At 43.0% G+C, this 20702-nt stretch overlaps 1 protein-coding gene across 1 annotated transcript in view; it reads right to left on the reverse strand.

Annotated features, from left to right (window-relative positions):
- The window catches only part of LOC124722196 (pleckstrin homology domain-containing family G member 7-like), a 543685-nt gene that overhangs the window by 292549 nt on the left and 230434 nt on the right, over positions 1-20702 (reverse strand). The window contains exon 4 of the mRNA XM_047247394.1: positions 19141-19290. Coding sequence (XP_047103350.1) covers positions 19141-19290 — 150 coding nt within the window. The remainder of the gene's footprint in view (positions 1-19140; positions 19291-20702) is intronic.

Here is a 20702-nt window from a genome sequence, read left to right on the forward strand (position 1 = left end):
GAGTGCAGCGATTTAAAGCTGAATGACGACACAAAAGTAATTGCATGTAAGGCAGATGCCAGCCAGATTTATTGGAAGAATTCTCAGGAAATGTAGTTCACCCACAAAGGAGTTAGTTGACGAAGTCCTGGTTCGACTAGTGCGTGAATACTATTTGTCAGTCTAGGGTCTGAACCGTGTATCGGCTCGTGCTACACCTTGTGTTTAGATTGCATTGGTTTTCCTTTTCTTCCCCTGACATGTTTGTTTGATATGTTGTCCGTCATTAAGTGGATGCTTGGTTGTCTTTTCCCTATGCTATCGATATCTGCGTTTTTGCTTCCGGGAAACTGCTATGGAGGAAGTGAGATCTTTGACCGGTTGTGACCTCTTGTGGTGGCGCGGAAGTAGGGGCGTTGCGCGCAGAGAGTGTGGTGGACACGGGAGGGCAGTGTGGCTCTCCAGCGCGAAGCAGGCGTGGTCGGTTGTACCGAGTCGCCACGTGATGTATGTCGGCTGTGTGTAACGAGCGGGTAGAGTTGACGGAAGAGCTCCCCGCGTGTTGGTTGTATACAGAATCGCCCCACGAGTAGTTGCTGTTCATTTCGCCTTGGTGGGACGTTAACAAGCTTCTTTAAATCGTCCGTTTCAACACTGGAGTTTAAAAGGAGACACCTAACATGAAGGAGCGGTAACTACTCGTCAACGTTGCAGACAAGACGTGAACTCCGGTGACAGAACGTGTTGTCGCGTGACCGTGGCGTGGTGGGTACGCTGGCGACGCGTGCGCAGTCGGATGTGTGGATCCTTGCCATCGGACGTCGTGTACTGCCTGTTCGAGCATAATTGCAAGTTAAGTTCGTGGAAGGTTTAATCATTAAGTAATAATTTTGTGTAACCAGCGTCTCTTCTGCCTTGTAGCCTCCGGCGACCGGGTTTCCTGTCCCTGGCACCGGTGTATTTGAAGACAGTGATCTTTCCTCCTCCTCCTCTCGTTACTGTCCGATGGGAGGTGTAGTTTTGACATTTTAATTGTTTCGCTATTCTGTCGTGGGTTATGAGTAAATTCATGCTTCTTGTTGGTGATCATGTGGTCGCTCATTCAGGACTGTGTGGTGTAATGTTTCCTTGCACGAGGTTAGCTCTAATTCTGTCAGCAAGTTAAGCCATCTTATAACAAGTTTTCACTGGCTAAAAGTCGGTGCGGTGGCCAGCCTGAGAGTGGCAATTGTGTTTACGGGCGTATTTAAATTAGTCAGTATTCTGTCTAGCCTGAGAATCCCTGAGTGGGTGATTTGTGGGCGCCTTACACGGGTCCGTCATATCTGTTATGTTCTAATGACATTCCGGGACACTTTGGTTTAAATTTTTTTTTAAATTCTTCCAAGTTTGTAAATTCCTTTTATTGCCATTAATCGTGTGTTAGCTGAGACCGGTTTAATTTTTTCTAATGGCGGTGTTGGTACCTTCACTACCTCACCGTACTTTGTTAATAAAGTTCTGTATTTACCTTAGTAGCCTGTTTACTAATGTTCTTTAAATTTTTTTAAATTGTTGTATTGCTATAAATTACTTTTATTGGCGTTAGCGGCGTGTTTTAAAGGTAATTTATTGCCGTACTGCTAGCTTCTGTGTTTTTTTTTTAATTTTAAATTGTTGTATTGCTATAAATTACTTGATTGCCGTTAGTGGCGTGTTTAAAAGGCTGTTTATTGCCGTACTGCTTGTTTCTGTAAGATACGAATAAAACATTTGTGAAAATCTCAACTCGACAGTAAACTACTGGAAAATTTGGCCCCGTTTCCCAACTTGTGGTGTGGTTTGCAGTAACCGTAACCACTCTGTGTGTCAGGGTCCTTATCAGACAGCATTGCTTAAGCAAGTTAAGAAGATTCAACGATGAACAGCACGTTTCGTAACAGCCTCATTTAGTAAGCGCGATAGCGTCACGGGAGTGGTCAGCCAGTTTCCGTGACAAACGCTGCAAGACAGGCGTTTTGCAGTCAGGTGTTGTGCGAAATACCGAGAGAGATTTGAGCTCACGCCGAGGCTTACCAGCAATCCTTCTTCTCGAGAGCCATTCTCGACTGGAACAGTAAATGGGGAAATTCACATGAATACACGAAGTACTCTCCTCAATACGCTATGAGGTGGCTTGTGGAGAAAAAATGTGGGTGTAGATGAACAGATTTTCCTAGAAAAACTGAAATTTTAATACATCTGTTTACATTTTGCAGAATTTTTCAATAAATTTTCTTATGTACGTCACTCGACACTCTCTAGACCATGTTGGGTTACAACAGCGGTATATGGACGTTGTCCTGTTGGGAAATGCTATCTGGGATGATGTTCAGAATGACATAACAGCTCGAATCATCAGATTGCCGTACAGTTCAAAGGTGACGTGAAGAAACTCTACACTGACGGAGAAAATCGCAAAACAAAAAAAATAATTACTCTAAAGTAATGAAATTTCGGGATTACATTTGTCTGGGTAACATATTTAAATGATTAACATTGCCAGATTACAGGTTAATGCAAAAGCGAGATAAGCCATTCCAAATGTGAAATGATGGTACATTAGTAGCCGGTGAAACCGCCAGAATGGTCAATGCAAGCATGTACACGTGCGTGCAATGTGTTGTGCAGGTGTCGTATGTGAGTTTGTGGGATGGAGTTCCACGCCCGCTTCACTTGCTCGGTCAGCACAGGACTGTTCATGCTGTTTGTGGATGGCGGTGGAATTGTCGTCCGATGATGTCGCATACGTGCTCGATCTGACAATCCAGAAGGCCGAGGCAACATGTCGACACACTCTAGAGCGTGTTGTGTTACAACAGCAGTATATGGACGAGCGTTATCCTGTTGGGAAATACCACCTGGGATGATGTTCAGAATGACAGCATAACAGCTCGAATCAGCATATTGACGTACAATTTTGCTGTCAGGGTGCATGTGATAAACATGACAGTGCTCTTGTTGTCACACAAAAATGCACCCCAAACCGTAACTCCAGGTTTAGGTCCGGTGTGTCCAGCACACAGGCTGGTTGGTTCCAAGCCCTCAACTAGCCTCCTCGTAATCAACACCTGGCCATCACTGGCTGCGAGGCAGAACGAGCTTTCGTCAGAAAACACAACAGACCTCCACCCTGCCCTCCAGGGAACTCTCTCTTGACACCACCGAAGTCGCAAATGGCGGTGACTACGGGTCAGTGGAATGTACGCTAGGGGGCGTCTGGCTCGAGTCTGTCGTTGGAGTAACTGATATGTAACAATCAGTTGTGTGCCAACTGCTGCTCTATTTTCTGCAGCAGATGCAATACAATGGCCCACAGCCACGCGCTGAACACGATGGTCTTCCCTCTCGGTAGTGCCACATGGCCGTTCGGAGACATCTACATCTACATGGATACTCTGCAAATCACACTGAAGTGCCTGTCAGAGGGTTCATCGAAACTCCTTCACAGTACTCTATTATTCCAGTCTCGTATAGCTCGTGGAAAGAATGAACACCAATATCTTTCCGTACGAGCTCTGATTTCCCTTATTTTATCGTGGTGATCGTTCCTCCCTACGTAGGTCGGTGTCAACAAAATATTTTCGCATTCGGAGGAGAAAGTTGGTGATTGGAATTTCGTGAGAAGATTCCGTCGCAAGGAAAAACGTCTCTCTTTTAATGATTTCCAGTCCAAATCCTGTATCATTTCTGTGACACTCTCTTCAATATTTCGTGATAATACAAAACGTGCTGCCTTTCTTTGAACTTTTTCGATGTACTCCGTCAGTCCTATCTGGTAAGGATCCCACACCGCTCAGCAGTATTCTAAAAGAGGACGGACAAGCGTAGTGTAGGCACTGTCCTTAGTAGGTCTGTTACATTTTCTAAGTGTCCTGCGAATGAAACGCAGCCTTTGGTTAGCCTTCCCCACAACATTTTCTATGTGTTCTTTCCAATTTAAGTTGTTCGTAATTGAAATACCTAGGTATTTAGTTGAATTTACGGCTTTTAGATGAGACTGATTTATCGTGTAACCGAAGTTCAACGAGTTCCTTTTAGTACTCATGTGGATGACCTCACACATTTCGTTATTTAGGGTCAACTGCCACTTTTCGCACCATTTAGATATTTTTCATAAATTGTTTTGCAGTTTGTTTTGATCTTCTGGTGACTTTATTAGTCGATAAACGACAGCGTCATCTGCAAACAACCGAAGACTGCTGCTCAGATTGTCTCCCAAATCGTTTATATAGATAAGGAACAGCAAAGGGCCTATAACACTACCTTGGGGAACGCCTTAAATCACTTCTGTTCTACTCGATGAATTTCCGTCAATTACTACGAACTGTGACCTATCGTACAGGAAATCGCAAATCCAGTTACATAACTGAGTGGATATTCCATAAGCACTACGAGCCGCTTGTGAGGCACAGTGTCAAAAGCCTTCCGGAAATCCAGGAATGCGGAATCGATCTGAAATCCCTTGTCAATAGCACTCAGCACTTCATGTGAATAAAGAGCTAGCTGTGTTTCACAGGGACGATGTTTTCTAAACCGATGTTGACTGTGTGTCACTAGATTGTTTCCTTCGAGACAGGTCGCCCTGCGACCCTAAATACTTGTGACCACTCCTGTCAGCAGTCGTGTACAGTGGTTAAATTACTGCGAATCCTTTCTGCAGTATCGCAGAAGGGACATCCAGCTTCTCGTAACACTATTACACGACCTCGTTCAAACTCAGTTAGGCGTTGACAACGGTATCTGTGTCGCCTAACACCAATTCACCACGTCCAGTCTCAACGGTAACCAACGCTGACGACCATTACAGCGTGTATTTAAAGCAAATTGCATCCTCATAGTGGCGCAACTAGCGCCACTCTTATGCAACTAGCGTAAAATTTTAATATGCATCATCTTTTAGATGTAGAAACACGACTACCAACTTTCGTTTATGTCGCACAACTCCTTCTTGCTGTTGCGATTTTATTCCCATCAGTGTAGTTGGAAAAACCTAAACATCCTTGGCTATATGTTGACGTGATAATTATACAGGGTGTTTCCGTAAGAGAGTGCAAAAATGTAACAGGGCATAGAGAATGCTCCACTGAACAGTGTGACGTAGGGTACGTGGGGTCGGAGAAGCCAGCTTAAGGAGATGTGGAAGTAAACTTGTCTACCACGTTGTCTAGCATTACTCTTTTCCATCTACTTACATCTAACATACGTATAAGTTTACTGGTACTGTGCTGTTTGCCGGCAATTATGGCCGAGCGGTTCTAGGCGCTTCAGTCCGAGACCGCGCGACCGCTGCGGTCGCAGGTTCGAATCCTGCCTTGGGCATGCCTGTGTGTGATGTCCTTAGGTTAGTTAGGTTTAAGTAGTTCTATGTCTAGAGGACTGATGACCTCAGATGTTAAGTCCCATAGTGCTCAGAGCCATTTGAACTGTGCTGTTTATCTACATGTACTCTTTATGTCTTGCAAGGAAACAAGGAGGACGAGGCTGATTACCAGGATATCATGATGCAGGTTTTGTTTGCTTTACTTGTCCATAAGCTGGCTCTGTTGTATAGTATTTACATTGTTCCATAACACAACGTGCTATGAATCAACGACAGACCCATTCATTACTCAGTGCTATTCAAGACGTACAGCACAACTTGATGGAGCAGTGCCGGTAAAGTATTTCCTGGTTGCTGGATTGGAAAAGGAGATTCTATTCCACATCATGCAAGGTCACCTGACCTGAATTCCCTTGATTATTTCCTATAGGGATATCTAAAGTCAATTGTATATGAGACCCCAGTGGATACGGAGATGGAATTAGTTGCAGAATTGTAGCTGCCTATGATATGGTTCGAAACACACCAGGGAAATTGGTCAGGGTGCTTCAGGATCTTGTCCCCCGATGCCATTCTTGCACTGTGGGTTGATGGCCGTCAGTTTCAGCACATTTTGTAAGATACAGTACATTCATTATGTCAATGATAGTATTCGCAGTAAACTAACGTAAATAAAAAAGTACACAGTAATGTGATTTTATTCCTATTACCTCCGCAAGGCCGGCCAGGGTGGCTGAGCGTTTCTAGGCGCTACAGTCTGGAACCGCGCGACCGCTACGGTCGCAGGTTCGAATCCTGTCTCGGGCATGGATGTGCCTGATGTCCTTAGGTTAGTTAGGTTTAAGTAGTTCTAAGTTCTAGGGGACTGATGACGTCGGAAGTTAAGTCCCATAGTGCTCAGAGCCATATGAACCTTTTTTTACCTCCGCAAGCTGGCTTCTCCGACACCAGGTTCCATACCTCAAATTGTTCAGTGGAACATCCTCTATGGCCTGCTACATTTTTGCGCGCCCTTTCGGAACCACCTTGTGTATGAGCAATCAATATTTGCGCTATCAGCGTATGTCAAAGTTGTAATTCTGTGTTGGTAATCGATAGATATTTGTACTGGTGAACGACCGACGCTAGATGGTCAACACTCTTTCAAAGGTGCAGGTGTACTGACACTTACACTGAAGTGCTTGAGCCATGCTAAGTTTATTTTGACATTCCTCTCAGAGGTTTAACTGTTAAATTGGCTTTTTTTGGATAAACGCTCACTGGACAAAATAAAAAATCTACTGATTATGGAGTAAGTTACAGAATTTGGAACTGCGAAATTTCATTTCAGCAATATGTTAGGCGAAGACTTCTATAAATATGTGCACAAAGATGCGTATTCAAGGTTTCTTTCAAAGATTGGTGCTAGTGACAAATACAATAAGTGTGTTACGTTTTTAAGAAACTGAGTCAGTAATATTTTTCTCTATCAGTTGTAAGTTGGATTTAGGAGGCGAAGATCATTATTATTTAAGTTGCGCTTCAATCATTGGGATTTATCTTACTTGATATTGTTTTTACTCTCTGTTGATGGTTAACTATGTGCATCTATCGTAGCTACATAGTACGGTAACATTTTGTATGAAAAAGCAAAATGTCAGGTACGGTAATCTAAAATCAGATATTTGTATACGCCTTGCTCTGGGTTTTGAAATTTGTAAATGGCAGCTCTATTAAACGCCGAACGTTGCTAACGATTTTAGTACTGTTGTAACATATCTCCTGCATCCACCTCGCGGGATACATGTTGTGTAAATGAGTCCACGGCTGACTGCAGTGACGCGTTGTGGCAGGTATAGCGACGTTGGGGTGGACCCGCCGTTGCGACAGCGTCGCAGCCGCTGTCGCTCAGGATGATGGTGCGGGCGCAATTACTGCTCCCAGCCGCCACCGCCAAGAGACAGCTTTCCCGCGGGACCGTCGCCTAATGCCGCGTAGCCTAATAACCACCAACTGCGCACATGCCGCATTGCTCCGTCTTTTGTCAGAGTTTCGCTCTCCTTGCTCACCAGAGGCTGTGTTGATCCGCGCAAAGCGAGTAACCAAACCAGTTAATCTCAAATATTTGCAGAGCTGTTTCAGATTTCGTCAGAGAGTTTCCGATAAGGAGGTCAGCATTTTTTTATATGGTTGATCTTGTAACCTTTTGAATTTAGGGAGATACGTAAGGAACCGAAACTTCATCGCTGTAAAATTATTTGGTTTTTAATTCCATTCGAAAGACCTTGAGATAGACACTCTAGGTTATATACACTGAGGTGGCAAAAGGAATGGGAGAGCAATACGCACATACACTAATGGATGCAGTATCGCGTATACAGAGTATAAAAGGGCTGTGCAATGGTGGAATTGTCATTTGTAGTCAAGTGATTCATGCGAGAAGGTTTTATACGTGATTACGGCCGCACGATCGGAATTACAAGAGGTTGAACGTGGAGTAGTAGTTGGAGGTGGACGCATGGGATATCCCATTTCCGAAATCGTTGTGGAAGTCAGTGTTCCGAGACACGCAAAGTCAAGAGTGTTCCGAGAACACGAAATTTTATGACAGACAACAACACTGCCTGAAATAACCGCACAAATACACTACTGGCCATTAAAATTGTTACACCATGAAGATCACGTGCTACAGACGCGAAATTTAACCAACAGGAAGAAGATGCTGTGATATGCAAATGATTAGCTTTTCAGAGCATTCACACAAGGTTGGCGCCGGTGACGACACCTACAACGTGCTGACATGAGGAAAGTTTCCAACCGATTTCTCATACACAAACAGCAGTTGACCGGCGTTGCCTGATGAAACGTTGTTGTGATGCCTCGTGTAAGGAGGAGAAATGCGTACCATCACGCTTCCGACTTTGATAAAAGTCGGATTGTAGCCTATCGCGATTGCGGTTTATCGTATCGCGACATTGCTGCTCGCGTTGGTCGAGATCCAATGACTGTTAGCAAAATACGGAATCGGTGGGTTCAGACGGGTAATACGGAACGCCGTGCTGGATCCCAACGGCCTCGTATCACGAGCAGTCGAAATGACAGGCATCTTATCCGCATGGCTGTAACGGATCGTGCAGCCACGTCTCGATCCCTGAGTCAACAGATGGGGGCGTGTGCAAGACAACAACCATCTGCACGAACAGTTCGATGACGTTTGCGGCAGCATGGACTATCAGCTCGGAGACCATGGCTGCGGTTACCCTTGACGCTGCATCACAGACAGGAGCGCCTGGGATGGTGTACTCAACGACGAACATGGGTGCACGAATGGCAAAACGTCATTTTTTCGGATGAATCCAGGTTCTGTTTACAGCATCATGATGGTCGCATCCGTGTTTGGCGACATCGCGGTGAACGCACATTGGAAGCGTGTATTCGTCATCACCATACTGGCGTATCACTCGGCGTGATGGTATGGGGTGCCATTGGTTACACGTCTCGGTCACTTCTTGTTCGCATTGACGACACCTTCAACAGTGGACGTTACATTTCAGATGTGTTACCACCCGTGGCTCTACCCTTCAATCGATCCCTGCGAAACCCTACATTTCAGCAGGATAATGCACGACCGCATGTTGCAGGTCCTGCACTGGCCTTTTTGGATACATAAAATGTTCGACTGCTGCCCTGGCCAGTATATTCTCTAGATCTCTCACCAATTGAAAACGTCTGGTGGCCGACGCCAGTCACTACTCTTGATGAACTGTGGTATCGTGTTAAAGCTGCATGGGCAGCTGTACGTGTACACGCCATCCAAGCTCTGTTTGACTCAATGTCCAGGCATATCAAGGCCGTTATTACGGCCAGAGGTGGTTATTCTGGGTAATGATTTCTCAGGATCTATGCACCCAAATTGCGTGAAAATGTAGTCACACCAGTTGTAGTATAATATATTTGTCCAATGAATATCCGTTTATCATCTGCATTTCTTCTTGGTGTAGCAATTTTAATGGCCAGTAGTGTAAATGAGATACTTACGACGAACGTATACGTTAGGACAGTGCGGTGAAAATGGCGTTAATGGGTTATGGCAACTCAGTGCCTTTGCTAACAGCACAACATCGCCTGCAGCGCCACTCCTGGTCTTGTGACCGTATCAGTTGGAACCTAGGCTAATGGAAAACCGTGGCCTGGTCAGATGAGTCCCGATTTCACTTGGTAAGAGGTGATGGTAGGGGTCGAGTGTGGCGCAGACCTAACGAAACCATGGCCCAATTTGTGAATAAGGTGCTGTGCGAACTGGTGGTGGTTCCATAATAGTCTGGGCTGTATTTACAGGGAATGGACTGGGTCCTCTGGTACAACTGAAGCGATCATTGACTAGAAAGGGATATGTTGGGCTTGCCATGTCCCCGGGGAACGGTTGTTCACGATTGGTTTGAAGAATATTCTGCACAATTCGAGCGAATGACCTGGCCACCCAGATCAGCCGATATGAATCTTATCGAACATTCATGGGACAGAATCAAGAGGTCAGTTCGTGTACAAAATCCTGCACAAACATCGCTTTCACAATTATGGACGGCTTTAGAGGCAGCATGGCTCAATATTTGTGCAGGGTACTTTCAATGACTTTTTGAGTTCATGCGACCTCGAGCTGCTGCATTAAGCCTGGCAAAAACAGATCCGACACGAGATTATGAGGTATCGCATGACCTTCGTCCTCTCAATGTAAAGCGTTTGATAGTACAGAGTCAAACTTTTAGTAGAAAGAGACGAGGAAATTGTTAAGTATGAAGACCAAGACAATCAACCTAGCGCCAATTTTAACCAAGTACTCAAAATATTTTTCACAACGTGGATTAAATTGTATCGGCACCTACGCCTTTTTCCTAAAAAATGTGTCTTTTCTACGCCACTCTGAGAGTCATGTAAGTAGGCCTTCTTACCAACCTCTGCCAATGTCATTATAAAGAACATAAAAGTAAAGCGACCCTCAGCCACACCATAGTGCTATACTAGATTTGTTTCTGTTGGTACATAGAACCTCCCTTCGACATTGGAAACTCACTTTTGCATCCAGTTACAGGGCACAGAGGCACCTACAGCTTAACCTCGACTCAGTACCACGATGCAACTTGATCATTTTCAGATATAAAAATCGTCACTAGAGGCGAAGGAAGCGATAAGCCACAACAAAAAAATACTTAGGGCCCGATGTAGAATAGTTTTTGTAATTTTATACCAATATGGGACTGACCTCTTCGGCTAGCAATCATACTGTAATAACGACGGACTCATTATACTCGACAACTTAAATTTATATTTTCTGTAAACTGTCCTTTTAGCTTCTTCAGTTTATTGTTCCCGAAACTGCAATATACGTACACAAATGAGAATAATTTATCTACGTAGTTATATACGAACCAGGACCTCGATGGTGACTCGGAAAAATAAAAGGTGCACCTCATGCCTTCTTGATGACTTCTCAAATCTGGTCTTGCGATAACGTAATGTTAAAGATGTTCACGGAACACAGGTTTTGAAATAATCTTCTGAGATTAATGGAGGAAAATATATTGCTAAATTAAATTTGACTCGACTACTCTAATATTCATTCCCGACACCGAGACGCAGGGGGAACCACCTGTGCCTTATCATACGTACTATCGGCCAGGCAGTTCCCACCGTTCACGACAGATGTGTTGAGCACCATCATCACACGCGATTACTGTAACCTGAGAAATCTGTGGTGGAGGAGCACTGTGTAACCGAGCGACACAGAATGACATATGATGAAACACAGATAAATGCTCCAGAGTCTCGCTGTTGGGACTCGGTCTTAAAGGAATCGATTGAAATTAGACTGCCAGATAACTAGACAAAATGAGTATCCTTTAAGTAAAATGTGGAATCATCTTTTATTTGATGTTAAAATAAACTGTTTTGGACTCGGCGGGCAGATGCACATACTCCGCAGCGATTCATGGTTTCCGCCAACTTTCACCCTGGGCGCCGTACATTCACTTTGCTTTATGGGATATCGTGACGATTTCTTGCGCATGCACCGTCGTTGTTCTCCGTGCCGTATAAAGGAGGCACCGTTGACGGTGAGAACCAGTTCCGGAGAAATTTAGGAATCAGCGTTCTCAGCTGAAGATGGCAACCAGACGGGCCGTTGACTATTATGTCAAGATGATTTTATGATATGACTCCAGATCCACAAGAATATTGTCAGTTCTCTTCTGTTGTGGTTTCGCGTACTCTGTCGACCAAATTATTCGATTTCATTATCTTGTCTGGCTTTGTAAGCAAGACGTCCACTAATCCAAAATTTCCGTGAAAAAATAAGACGTGTACCTGCATAGTCCTCTTCCTCGGATCGTTATTTGAGTTGCAAGTTGGACCCAAACCCTGTAAAAAGAACGGGCATGTTATGGCGTCAGCAGTATATGGTAAAGTGACTATAAGTGCGTAAAATCTATCTAGCCCGCTCGCCACTCCAGAGTTCGCAAACGTGTACGCTTTGGTATTGGGGTGCGTCTTAATCGGTGCATCTGTATGTCTAGTCCTTCACTTCAGGTTATGAACTCCTCGTTAAAATTTTATGTTCGAAAATTGGTCTTCATTTGTAAGAGCGTCAAAAATTATATGTTGGCTCGTGTTTGCAAGTAGGGTCAATATTTCTTCGCTAAAAACTAGTTCTTCTGTAACCTGTCGTTTGTTCCCAAAGACGTGTATTTTTGTACTATTAGCAATGTACCGTGATTATGATGCTTCTTTCGTATTCTATAATCTCTTTCTTTTCAGAGACATTACATTGTTTAAGCAATACTGCCGGAGCATGTTGATGTTCTCTGTTAATGTTACCGATTGCGTCGTCTTCAAGAAATTCGCTGGTTGGGTGAATCACATTTATTGTTACAGCAGGTCGACGATCGTCACCGGATACGCTGTCGTCCAGTTGAACGGCTGCTCAAAATATGCACCTCAAAACGAATGCAGGCTGGTGGTTGAGATTCACTAGGTTTCCCCCATGGAACCTCTAGTAGTAATCGAAGACATTATTACAGCTGTGTACCACGTGAACATTAAAGCGGACCACCTGAACCCCTTCATGCTTTAGGTCTTCTCTGACAGCGATGGCATGTTCTAGCAGGAATGTTATTCGTTTCTAAAGGTCAGAATCGTGCTACAGTGGTTTTAGAAACTTAATATGAACTCAAGTTAACGTCTTGGCCACCAGATACGCTTGATATGAACCCGATGGAACACGTCTGGGACGCTATCGTGTGCCAGCTCCGAAGCCACAAACCACCGGCTCTTAAATTACGAGTACTGCGTAACTTGTGTGTGTACATCTAGTGCCACGTATCTCCGACAACCTATCAAGGACCTGTTGAAATCCTGTCACGATGAATCGCTGCTATAATGCGTTTCAAACTTGAATCGACACTCTATTAAGCTGGTGGTCATAACGTTTTGCCCCATCAGTGTAAGGTCTATTGTGTTGATAACTGCTTCCATCAATAAAAGCACGCATAGCTCAGCAGCATATGTGTCGTTTCTGAAAGCCTGTGTTTTCAGGTTAGGCTGTATTCTATTTAATTTCAATGTGATGATTATGTAGCCTTACTTGTGGTATAGTTTAATACTTTACAGCTCGATGGTTTGGACAAAAGAGTTAAGCCAAACTTGAATACTGTGAAACTTCTCGAAAGTTACACAAAATGGACAGACGGTTTCCAAGTGTTGTGATTCACTCTGAAACGGGCGTCCCGTTTAAAGACAGACTGACAGCTGAGGGACGCTGCTGCGTTCCGAGGACCTAAGATACTCCAGCGGGGGTTTAAAGGCCTCCTCATCGTGAACAAATAGGTCTGTTGTTACGCTCAACAATATCGGCGGCTCAAGAATTCCTGGCAGAAGAATACAGTGGAACGACTGGAGGCATTCTCAGTGATTTTCTTCAAAAAATCCACCGAGCGAGGTGGCGCAGTGGTTAGCACACTGGACTCGCATTCGGGAGGACGACGGTTCAAACCCGCGTCTGCCCATCCTGATTTATGTCTACCGTGATTTCTCTAAATCGCTTCAGGCCAATGTCGGGATGGTTCCTTTGACCGGGATGGTTCATTTGAAAGGGAACGGCCGACTTCCTTCCCCATCCTTCCGTAATCCGATGGGACCGATGCCCTCGCTGTTTGCTCCCTTCTCCCAAGTCAACCAACCAATTCAGAAAATCCGACATGCAAGGTCTTATGGAACTAGCCACTAACAGTGGCGAATAGTGCTATAGAAGACGGTGTGATCCATACTAGGTGCCTCCCAGGAACAATTCAAAGCAAGATTGGAAAGGTTGGCACCCTGTGCCAAGACTGACAGGGGGAGGTAGGCCCACACAGCATCGATAATTCATTCGGTGACATTGCAAATTGAGCCCACCAATGACAAGACTGTACGATGGGAAATGTAGCGCCCTGAATGACAAGAGTGGTGAGAAGAACAAAACTGCCGGAAAGGGATAGTCTGGGCATTGGCAAGTCATTCGAAATTCACATTGGGAAGTCATTCGGAGTTTACATCCGGAGATTAGGGTATCATTCTGTCTGTAGGACTCGGATTCGTGTATGATTCGAAGACCGTTCCTGGAGTTTATTCTAAGTGATTCGAGAATCGCTCTGGAGATCGTTTCAGGAGACTTTCATGAATCCGGCGAATTTATTCGAGCATTTCACATACAGCCTGCTAATTTTACTTCCTGAATTCGCGTTAACCTATTTAATAATCGGGTTTCAAGCTCTGAGTCTGATTCCTGTATTCATCCCAAAGTCTATTGTTACTTTGTGGCAGCCTCATTTTCCATTCTGTGTCAGATGGTATCTCTTGCAGTCAGATGCTTGAACGCTTAAGCATCGATTGTGTCAACCTAGTATGATCTCAACTTCCAAATGTAACATGGACAACACTTCTGCAGTCTATTGCTGCAGACAACAGATGCCGCATGCGTGTTGGGGGACAGTGACTGAAGACCATGGCGAGAGCAATAGAGCTGAGTCGACAACTGTTCAATCTGGAGGGTGCTTTGGCAAATAACAAGGAACAAGAAATGGATTAAGCTACTTTTATTGTTGCCGTGAAACCGTGGCACAGAAAGATAAAACTGCCAGCTGTTAACCACCTGCAGCGGAATACCATGACGGATATGCCCGGAGATCGACGCGTCACATCAAGATCATACTAGTTACACACGCCTGCAGATTTCAGCGATTCCGTCATATGGTGAGATAAAGTGGTTAATCCTCACTATATACCCAATCACCGAGTCGTGTCTGTGCCCAGTCAAACAGGCCATTTTGTATTGGTGGTTTGTGGAAAATTATAACAAATGTGAATTTTTCTATACTTTATGAATTTAAATTTACTTCATTTGCGTTTCAGTTTTCATTGTGTTACAGTTTGGTGACCAAAATGTGGCTATATGTATTTTTATTTTCATTGCATAACATTTTTGGCGCTCAGTGTGGGGATCGACCATTTGCTTGTAATTTCCGTGGCAATCCCATTCCAATTGCAACCACATTTTTAACAATAATTAGCTGAATTCCGCCGTATTCGTCCCATTTTACTTTTATTTCGTCTATATGGGTGTCAAGCCCTTCCATTTGCTGCTCTAGTTGTAACTGGCGTCTAACTGGTCTCGTTACACATCTTCATCTGTGAGGTGTCTCTCTCTGTATCTCTGTCTTCACTTTCTTTTTTTCCCAACCATTTTTTTAAAACTTCTTTTTTAGATTGTGTAACTCCTCGCCACATAATAGTTTTGTTTTTCGTGTTATTTGAATAACCGGTTTATGTTATTCCTGCCCTGAGTGTTGCTTTCCAGAATTACTGACGTTGCCCCTTGTTTCTGTACACCATCCTTTTGTACTGATTCGATGTGTTCTCAGCCGCTATCAAAGCTGTTTTCAACGTCTTATCCACTGGCACTTATTCTTTATGACGGCCATTCTCCTGTGAAAACTATACATTTCACTCCGTGGAGGATTTTCATGTTGCGTTCTACTCTTCTCTTGTCTAATAATGTCGTGATCCTTAGTCTGGTTGGACGTTATTTGCACAGTTATTATTTTCTCCTTACCCTGCCGCTATTGTATTTGCCATTCACATCTATATTTAGATCTCTACTTCAGAAGCCAACATAGTGTGTATGTTGGAGTGTACCACTATCATTTGTCCCCTTACCTATTCCACTCGCTAATGGTGCTTTATATAATTTCACTGCATTGATGTTGACGGCATTAAAGTTCATGTCCCTGTCTGCTGGCTTTGAAAACTAGCATACGCAATATTATTGCCTATGTAACTTCTGGTTATTGCGCATGATGCATTCTCACAGTTCACTAGACCGCAGTTGGCATTTAACCGCAGTTGGACATGACAGATCCTCGTATCTTAAAGCCGTTTCCTATGATACGTGACGGTGTACGCCTTGTTAAACAAATCATAAAGATTTTGATTCCGCTGTGCACGTTAAAATGTCTATTATTTGGCCACTTTTTATTTTACGTTTGTAACATCTTGTTGAATTGTTCGAAGGATTGTACAGATTTTGTAAACTGTAGTTCGTACAATAGATTACATATTCTCGTAGTTCTTAAACCAAGATCTGCGCGTGCTGTAGAAACATTAATATCATCGTGCAACAGAATAAATGCTGCAGAATCAGCTGGTGCTTGTATGATTTTATCGCACGTTTAATCGTCTTTTAATTTTAAATCTGCAATGAAATTGTAATGAAGCCAAAGCAATTCTGATTCACACAATTTTATCTTATCTATATTTATCCATCAGTATCGGAATCTATGCGTCATTAATTGTGAGCGGAAAGCAAATTTAAGCCCACCTGATCCATTTTAAACAACATGTGTTCTCATACAACTCCGTCGGCTTGTCTGTCGTATTAACCGTTGTTTCGGGGAGCACTGCGCAACCAGTCTACACTTGCCGCGGTTGGCACAAGACTTTATTCAGCCCGGGACCTTTGCACTGGCAGACTGACACGTATCAACTTATCCATCAAACTAGACAAGCTCTATAATAAAAAATATACGTGCTTCAATACCTCGGTAGTTACGAAGTTAACGACGATTGGCGATATGGCAACAGCCTTGAGCCACTATGTACGAGGGTTGGAACTTAAATAATGGCAACTATTTATTTACAGTTCGTACAAAACAGATACGTGTTTCAAGGTTTTACTGACCTTCAAAGTAGTCACCAGCATTGTGTATAACGGTTGGCAGCGATGTGGAAGTCCTAGGATACTCTGAGCAGTGCCAGTTGTGTTGACAGTTTGAGCGGCGCGGTCTATTGCCAGACGAATTTGTAGCAGTTCTGAAGCGAATGCCGTGAAGTGTTCCCTTCAGTTTAGAAAGCGAGTTGAACTTACGAGGGCTTAAGTCAGGAGAGTGCAGCAGGTGGTATAGCACTTAGCAGCCCCATCAGTCAAACAAATCAGTAACAGCTTGCACTGTACGTGCTTGAGCATTTTCCTGCAAATTGATGGTCAGGTCCTGCAGAAAGTGTCATCACTTCTGTCTCTAAGCTGGGGGTTGGTTGTGTTCCAAAACTGAACAGCGTAGAGACAGAAATGATGACACTTTCTGCAGGACCTGACCATCAGTTTGCAGGGCAATGCTCAAACACGTACAGTACAAGCTGTTACTGATTTGTTTGACTGCTGGTGCTGCTAAGTGCTATACCACCTACTGAACTCCCCTGACTTAAGCCCTCGTAAATTCAACTCAATTTCTAAACTGAAGGGAACGCTTCACGGCACTCGCTTCAGAACTGCTACAAATTCGTCTGGCAATAGACCGCGACGCTCGAACTGTCAACACAACTGGTATTGCTAAGAGTTTCCTACGACTTTCACATCGCGGGCAACAGGTTATACACAGGTCGGTAAACCTTTGAAACACGTATATATTTTGTACGAGGTGTAAATAAATAGTTGCCATTACTAAAGTTCCAACCCTCTTAGTTGCTTCTGCACTAGTGATGTTGTAGATGAGTAGAAGTGTGACAGGGTAGAGGTCAGGAATGGTGCAGGCTTTGAGTTTATGATAATCACTGCACAGGCACTAGGAACTGTCCATCTTGGGGGTGAGGTGAAAAGCTGATGGCCAGGGGCATGTGGAAGGACACCCGTGGTTCCCATACGGTAACTATATCTAACAAGACAATAACGGTTCTATTCACAGGGCTCCAAGTACCTAAATTAGTGTCGCTCCATAATCACATTCGATACGATATTAATATCCATAGCAATACTGAAAATTTTTCACATATCTCGATAATATTGGAATAAAAGTATCAACATCGACGGTAGTGAAAGTTACTGATTGCGTCTTTAACTGTTTTAAGCAATTCGTTAAAGTAAAATGACTTTTTCAGATTATATATCGGAATACTGAAACTATGATATGTTTCTATGAATCAATAACAGGTTAAAATTGAATACAAACATAATGCCATAAAGGACAAATATTCCAAACACAAATAAAAGTATGTGTTTCGACAGGGACGTGCCACTGTTACAAGGAAAACTGTTTTCTTATTGAAAAGTCTATTTGAATCATTATTTTCTGCTATGCCGCTTAAAATATTGAGTTTTCTCTTTGGTTGTCTCTGCCAAATCATGATATCTGACCTGATATTTTTTCTGAGTGCTTGAACTACTCAGATACTTAAGGGTTGGACAAGTTATCTAGAACACTGACTTCATGTGGTGAAGGATAACAGTTGCGACCGGAAACGATTTTAATCCAGTAGAAGATTAATAAATGGTTCAAATGGCTCTGAGCACTATGGGACTTAACTTCTGACGTCATCAGTCCCCTAGAACTTATAACTACTTAAACCTAACTAACCTAAGGACATCACACACATCCATGCCCGAGGCAGGATTCGAACCTGCGACCGTAGCGGTCCCAGTAGAAGATCATTGTAAGTAAATTATGAGTGCTGGTCACTGGAGACCGACAAGATTTCACAAAGAAATTATTACAATTCCTTAAGAGAGTGCGGTGGAGGTTGATGACTCTTTTCTGCTTTCGCAATAAAGACCACAATGGTCCCATGATATTCAAATCTGGCAAAGATAAAGACAAGACAAGATGGGTTGTTTTTCTTCTTCCTCGTCAGTCCTCTTTTGGATAAAGACGTTCCTTTTATTAATGATATGATTGAATACAGATATCTGTGTTATCGGTATCAATATTAAGTATTCGGTAGCTCATAGTATCATAAGAAATGACGGAGTATTTATATCGGAAATATCGAAAAGTCTGGGGGTAGATAATAATCTGTCATTACTGGTTTAACGAGAATTAAAATTTATATAGTATTTATGTAGCATATACGAAACACAAGAGCAACAGTAAAATCTAGATACCATGTCCTGTTTGGATCAACATATTCGAGTAGTCGAAAGTATATGCAATTTCTATGATCGTATGGACTTTCATCAGATGTTTATTAAGTTAGAGAAACTAAACGTTAAATCTATGTTTGTAGTGCGTTGTTAGAGCATTATTAATAACTCAAAGATTATGGTGAACAGCGAGTATTATGCTTAATTTTGAGACTATATCATGCAGACTGTTAATTTTCGAGGTCTCTGTCCGAAAGTGAAATATGGTGATGATAATTTGTATTACGAACTACTGGTTAGTTTCGGTTCGTTAGGATGTTAGTCACGTACACACCAATGAAACAGTTATGTAAATGTTAGTAAGACATCACTCTTTATTAGCACGAGTAACGAATTGTTTTACCAAGTGTCGTCGCCGATCGGTAGCGTATACGCTTTTGTCTTCGCAAAGATCCGCTTGGAAATTCGGGCCGATTGATATCCTCAGCTGATCCGTGAAGCAGCCAGGACTGTGGAATATTCATTGACCACGGTCTTCTCTTACTATCAGTGCCTATAAAAATAAGAAAGCAAGATAACTTAGTCACAAAAAACACGTTCCGGCAAAAAGCAAGTGCCTTTCTCCAGATGACTCGTTTGCAAAGAAAGTCTGGCAAGAAGAATTGCTTAAAAGATTCAGACTTTCATAGTTCGTTTTTTTTCTCAGTCTCTTCGTTCGCTAATTAACTGAAACATCCAAAATAACCTTTTTACAAGACATACATTCACAGAACAATAATTGTACAATGTTTCATTCGAAGTAAATAGATAACGCTTGAACATTCACCTTCTTTTCAGTTGTCATAGCTGTGCTTCTACAACGTCACATGTAATCAACATTAAAGCGCTAACTAGTGCCACCATGCAGCAGCGCTGCCCAGCCTCTGCTGTAATACTTGTTATTCTTCTTGTTTCACTTTCCTTGTTAAAACCTGTCGATAAATCGAATATCATGCTAGATTAATCTGGGCCACTATACCGAAATGGCTCGTAAAAGTCCACTTTCAAAATAATTTTATTTGTAACGGGAAGCAAACCGACCGTTTCCGTCGACACTGGACGTCGCATAAAAGACGTGATGAGGAATATTTGTTTGTGCTGACTCAAGTTACATACTGCAAAAACGAAATTGCAAGTACATGCCGAAACACAAGAGAAAATGTGCCTCACAACTCTTAGGAGAGACACCACGTGTGTAAATGATAGTCAACAGCGTTTACAACCATAGATTGCAGCCTCGCGGGATTAGTCGAGCGGTCTCAGGCGCTGCAGTCTGCGGCTGGTCCCGGCGGAGGTTCGAGTCCTCCCTCGGGCATGGGTGTGTGTGTTTGTCCTTAGGATAATTTAGGTTAAGTAGTGTGTAAGCTTAGGGACTGATGACCTTAGTAGTTAAGTCCCATACGATTTCACACACATTTGACATTTGACATAGATTGCACAGGGAAATATTTCACAATGATTCTTTGTTTCCACTCTGATTTTGCATTTCCTTTCTGCAGAGAACTAAATTATTCACTCTATCCATTACAAGCACAACGACAAGCAGAAAATAGTCGTTTTTACATGGATGACTTGAAACTACTTGCAACAGATGAAAAGAACGTGAATGAAGTATTGTTAAAAGGTTTAGTGGTGACATTAGTGCAAAGCAGGGCCGTGAGAGATGTGCGTAAGTAAGCGTGATTAGAGAGAATCTTAAAGTATAGCACATTCACTTGGATGAAGATACCAATAAAAGAAATCTGGAACCTGAGAAGATTTACAAGTGACTTGGTATCCAAAAAAATAACGAAATTTAAAAACAAGCAGCGAAGAAAAGAGTTGTCCAAAAATGTTGTAGGAAGGTAAAACTGGTGCTAAGAATGGAACTCAACTCCAAGAACAAAACTGTGACTATAATAGAATCACTAGCAGTTCGTGTTACTG

The sequence above is a fragment of the Schistocerca piceifrons genome, chromosome X (assembly GCF_021461385.2).
Source record: "Schistocerca piceifrons isolate TAMUIC-IGC-003096 chromosome X, iqSchPice1.1, whole genome shotgun sequence".
Classification (NCBI taxonomy): Eukaryota; Metazoa; Arthropoda; class Insecta; order Orthoptera; family Acrididae; genus Schistocerca; species Schistocerca piceifrons.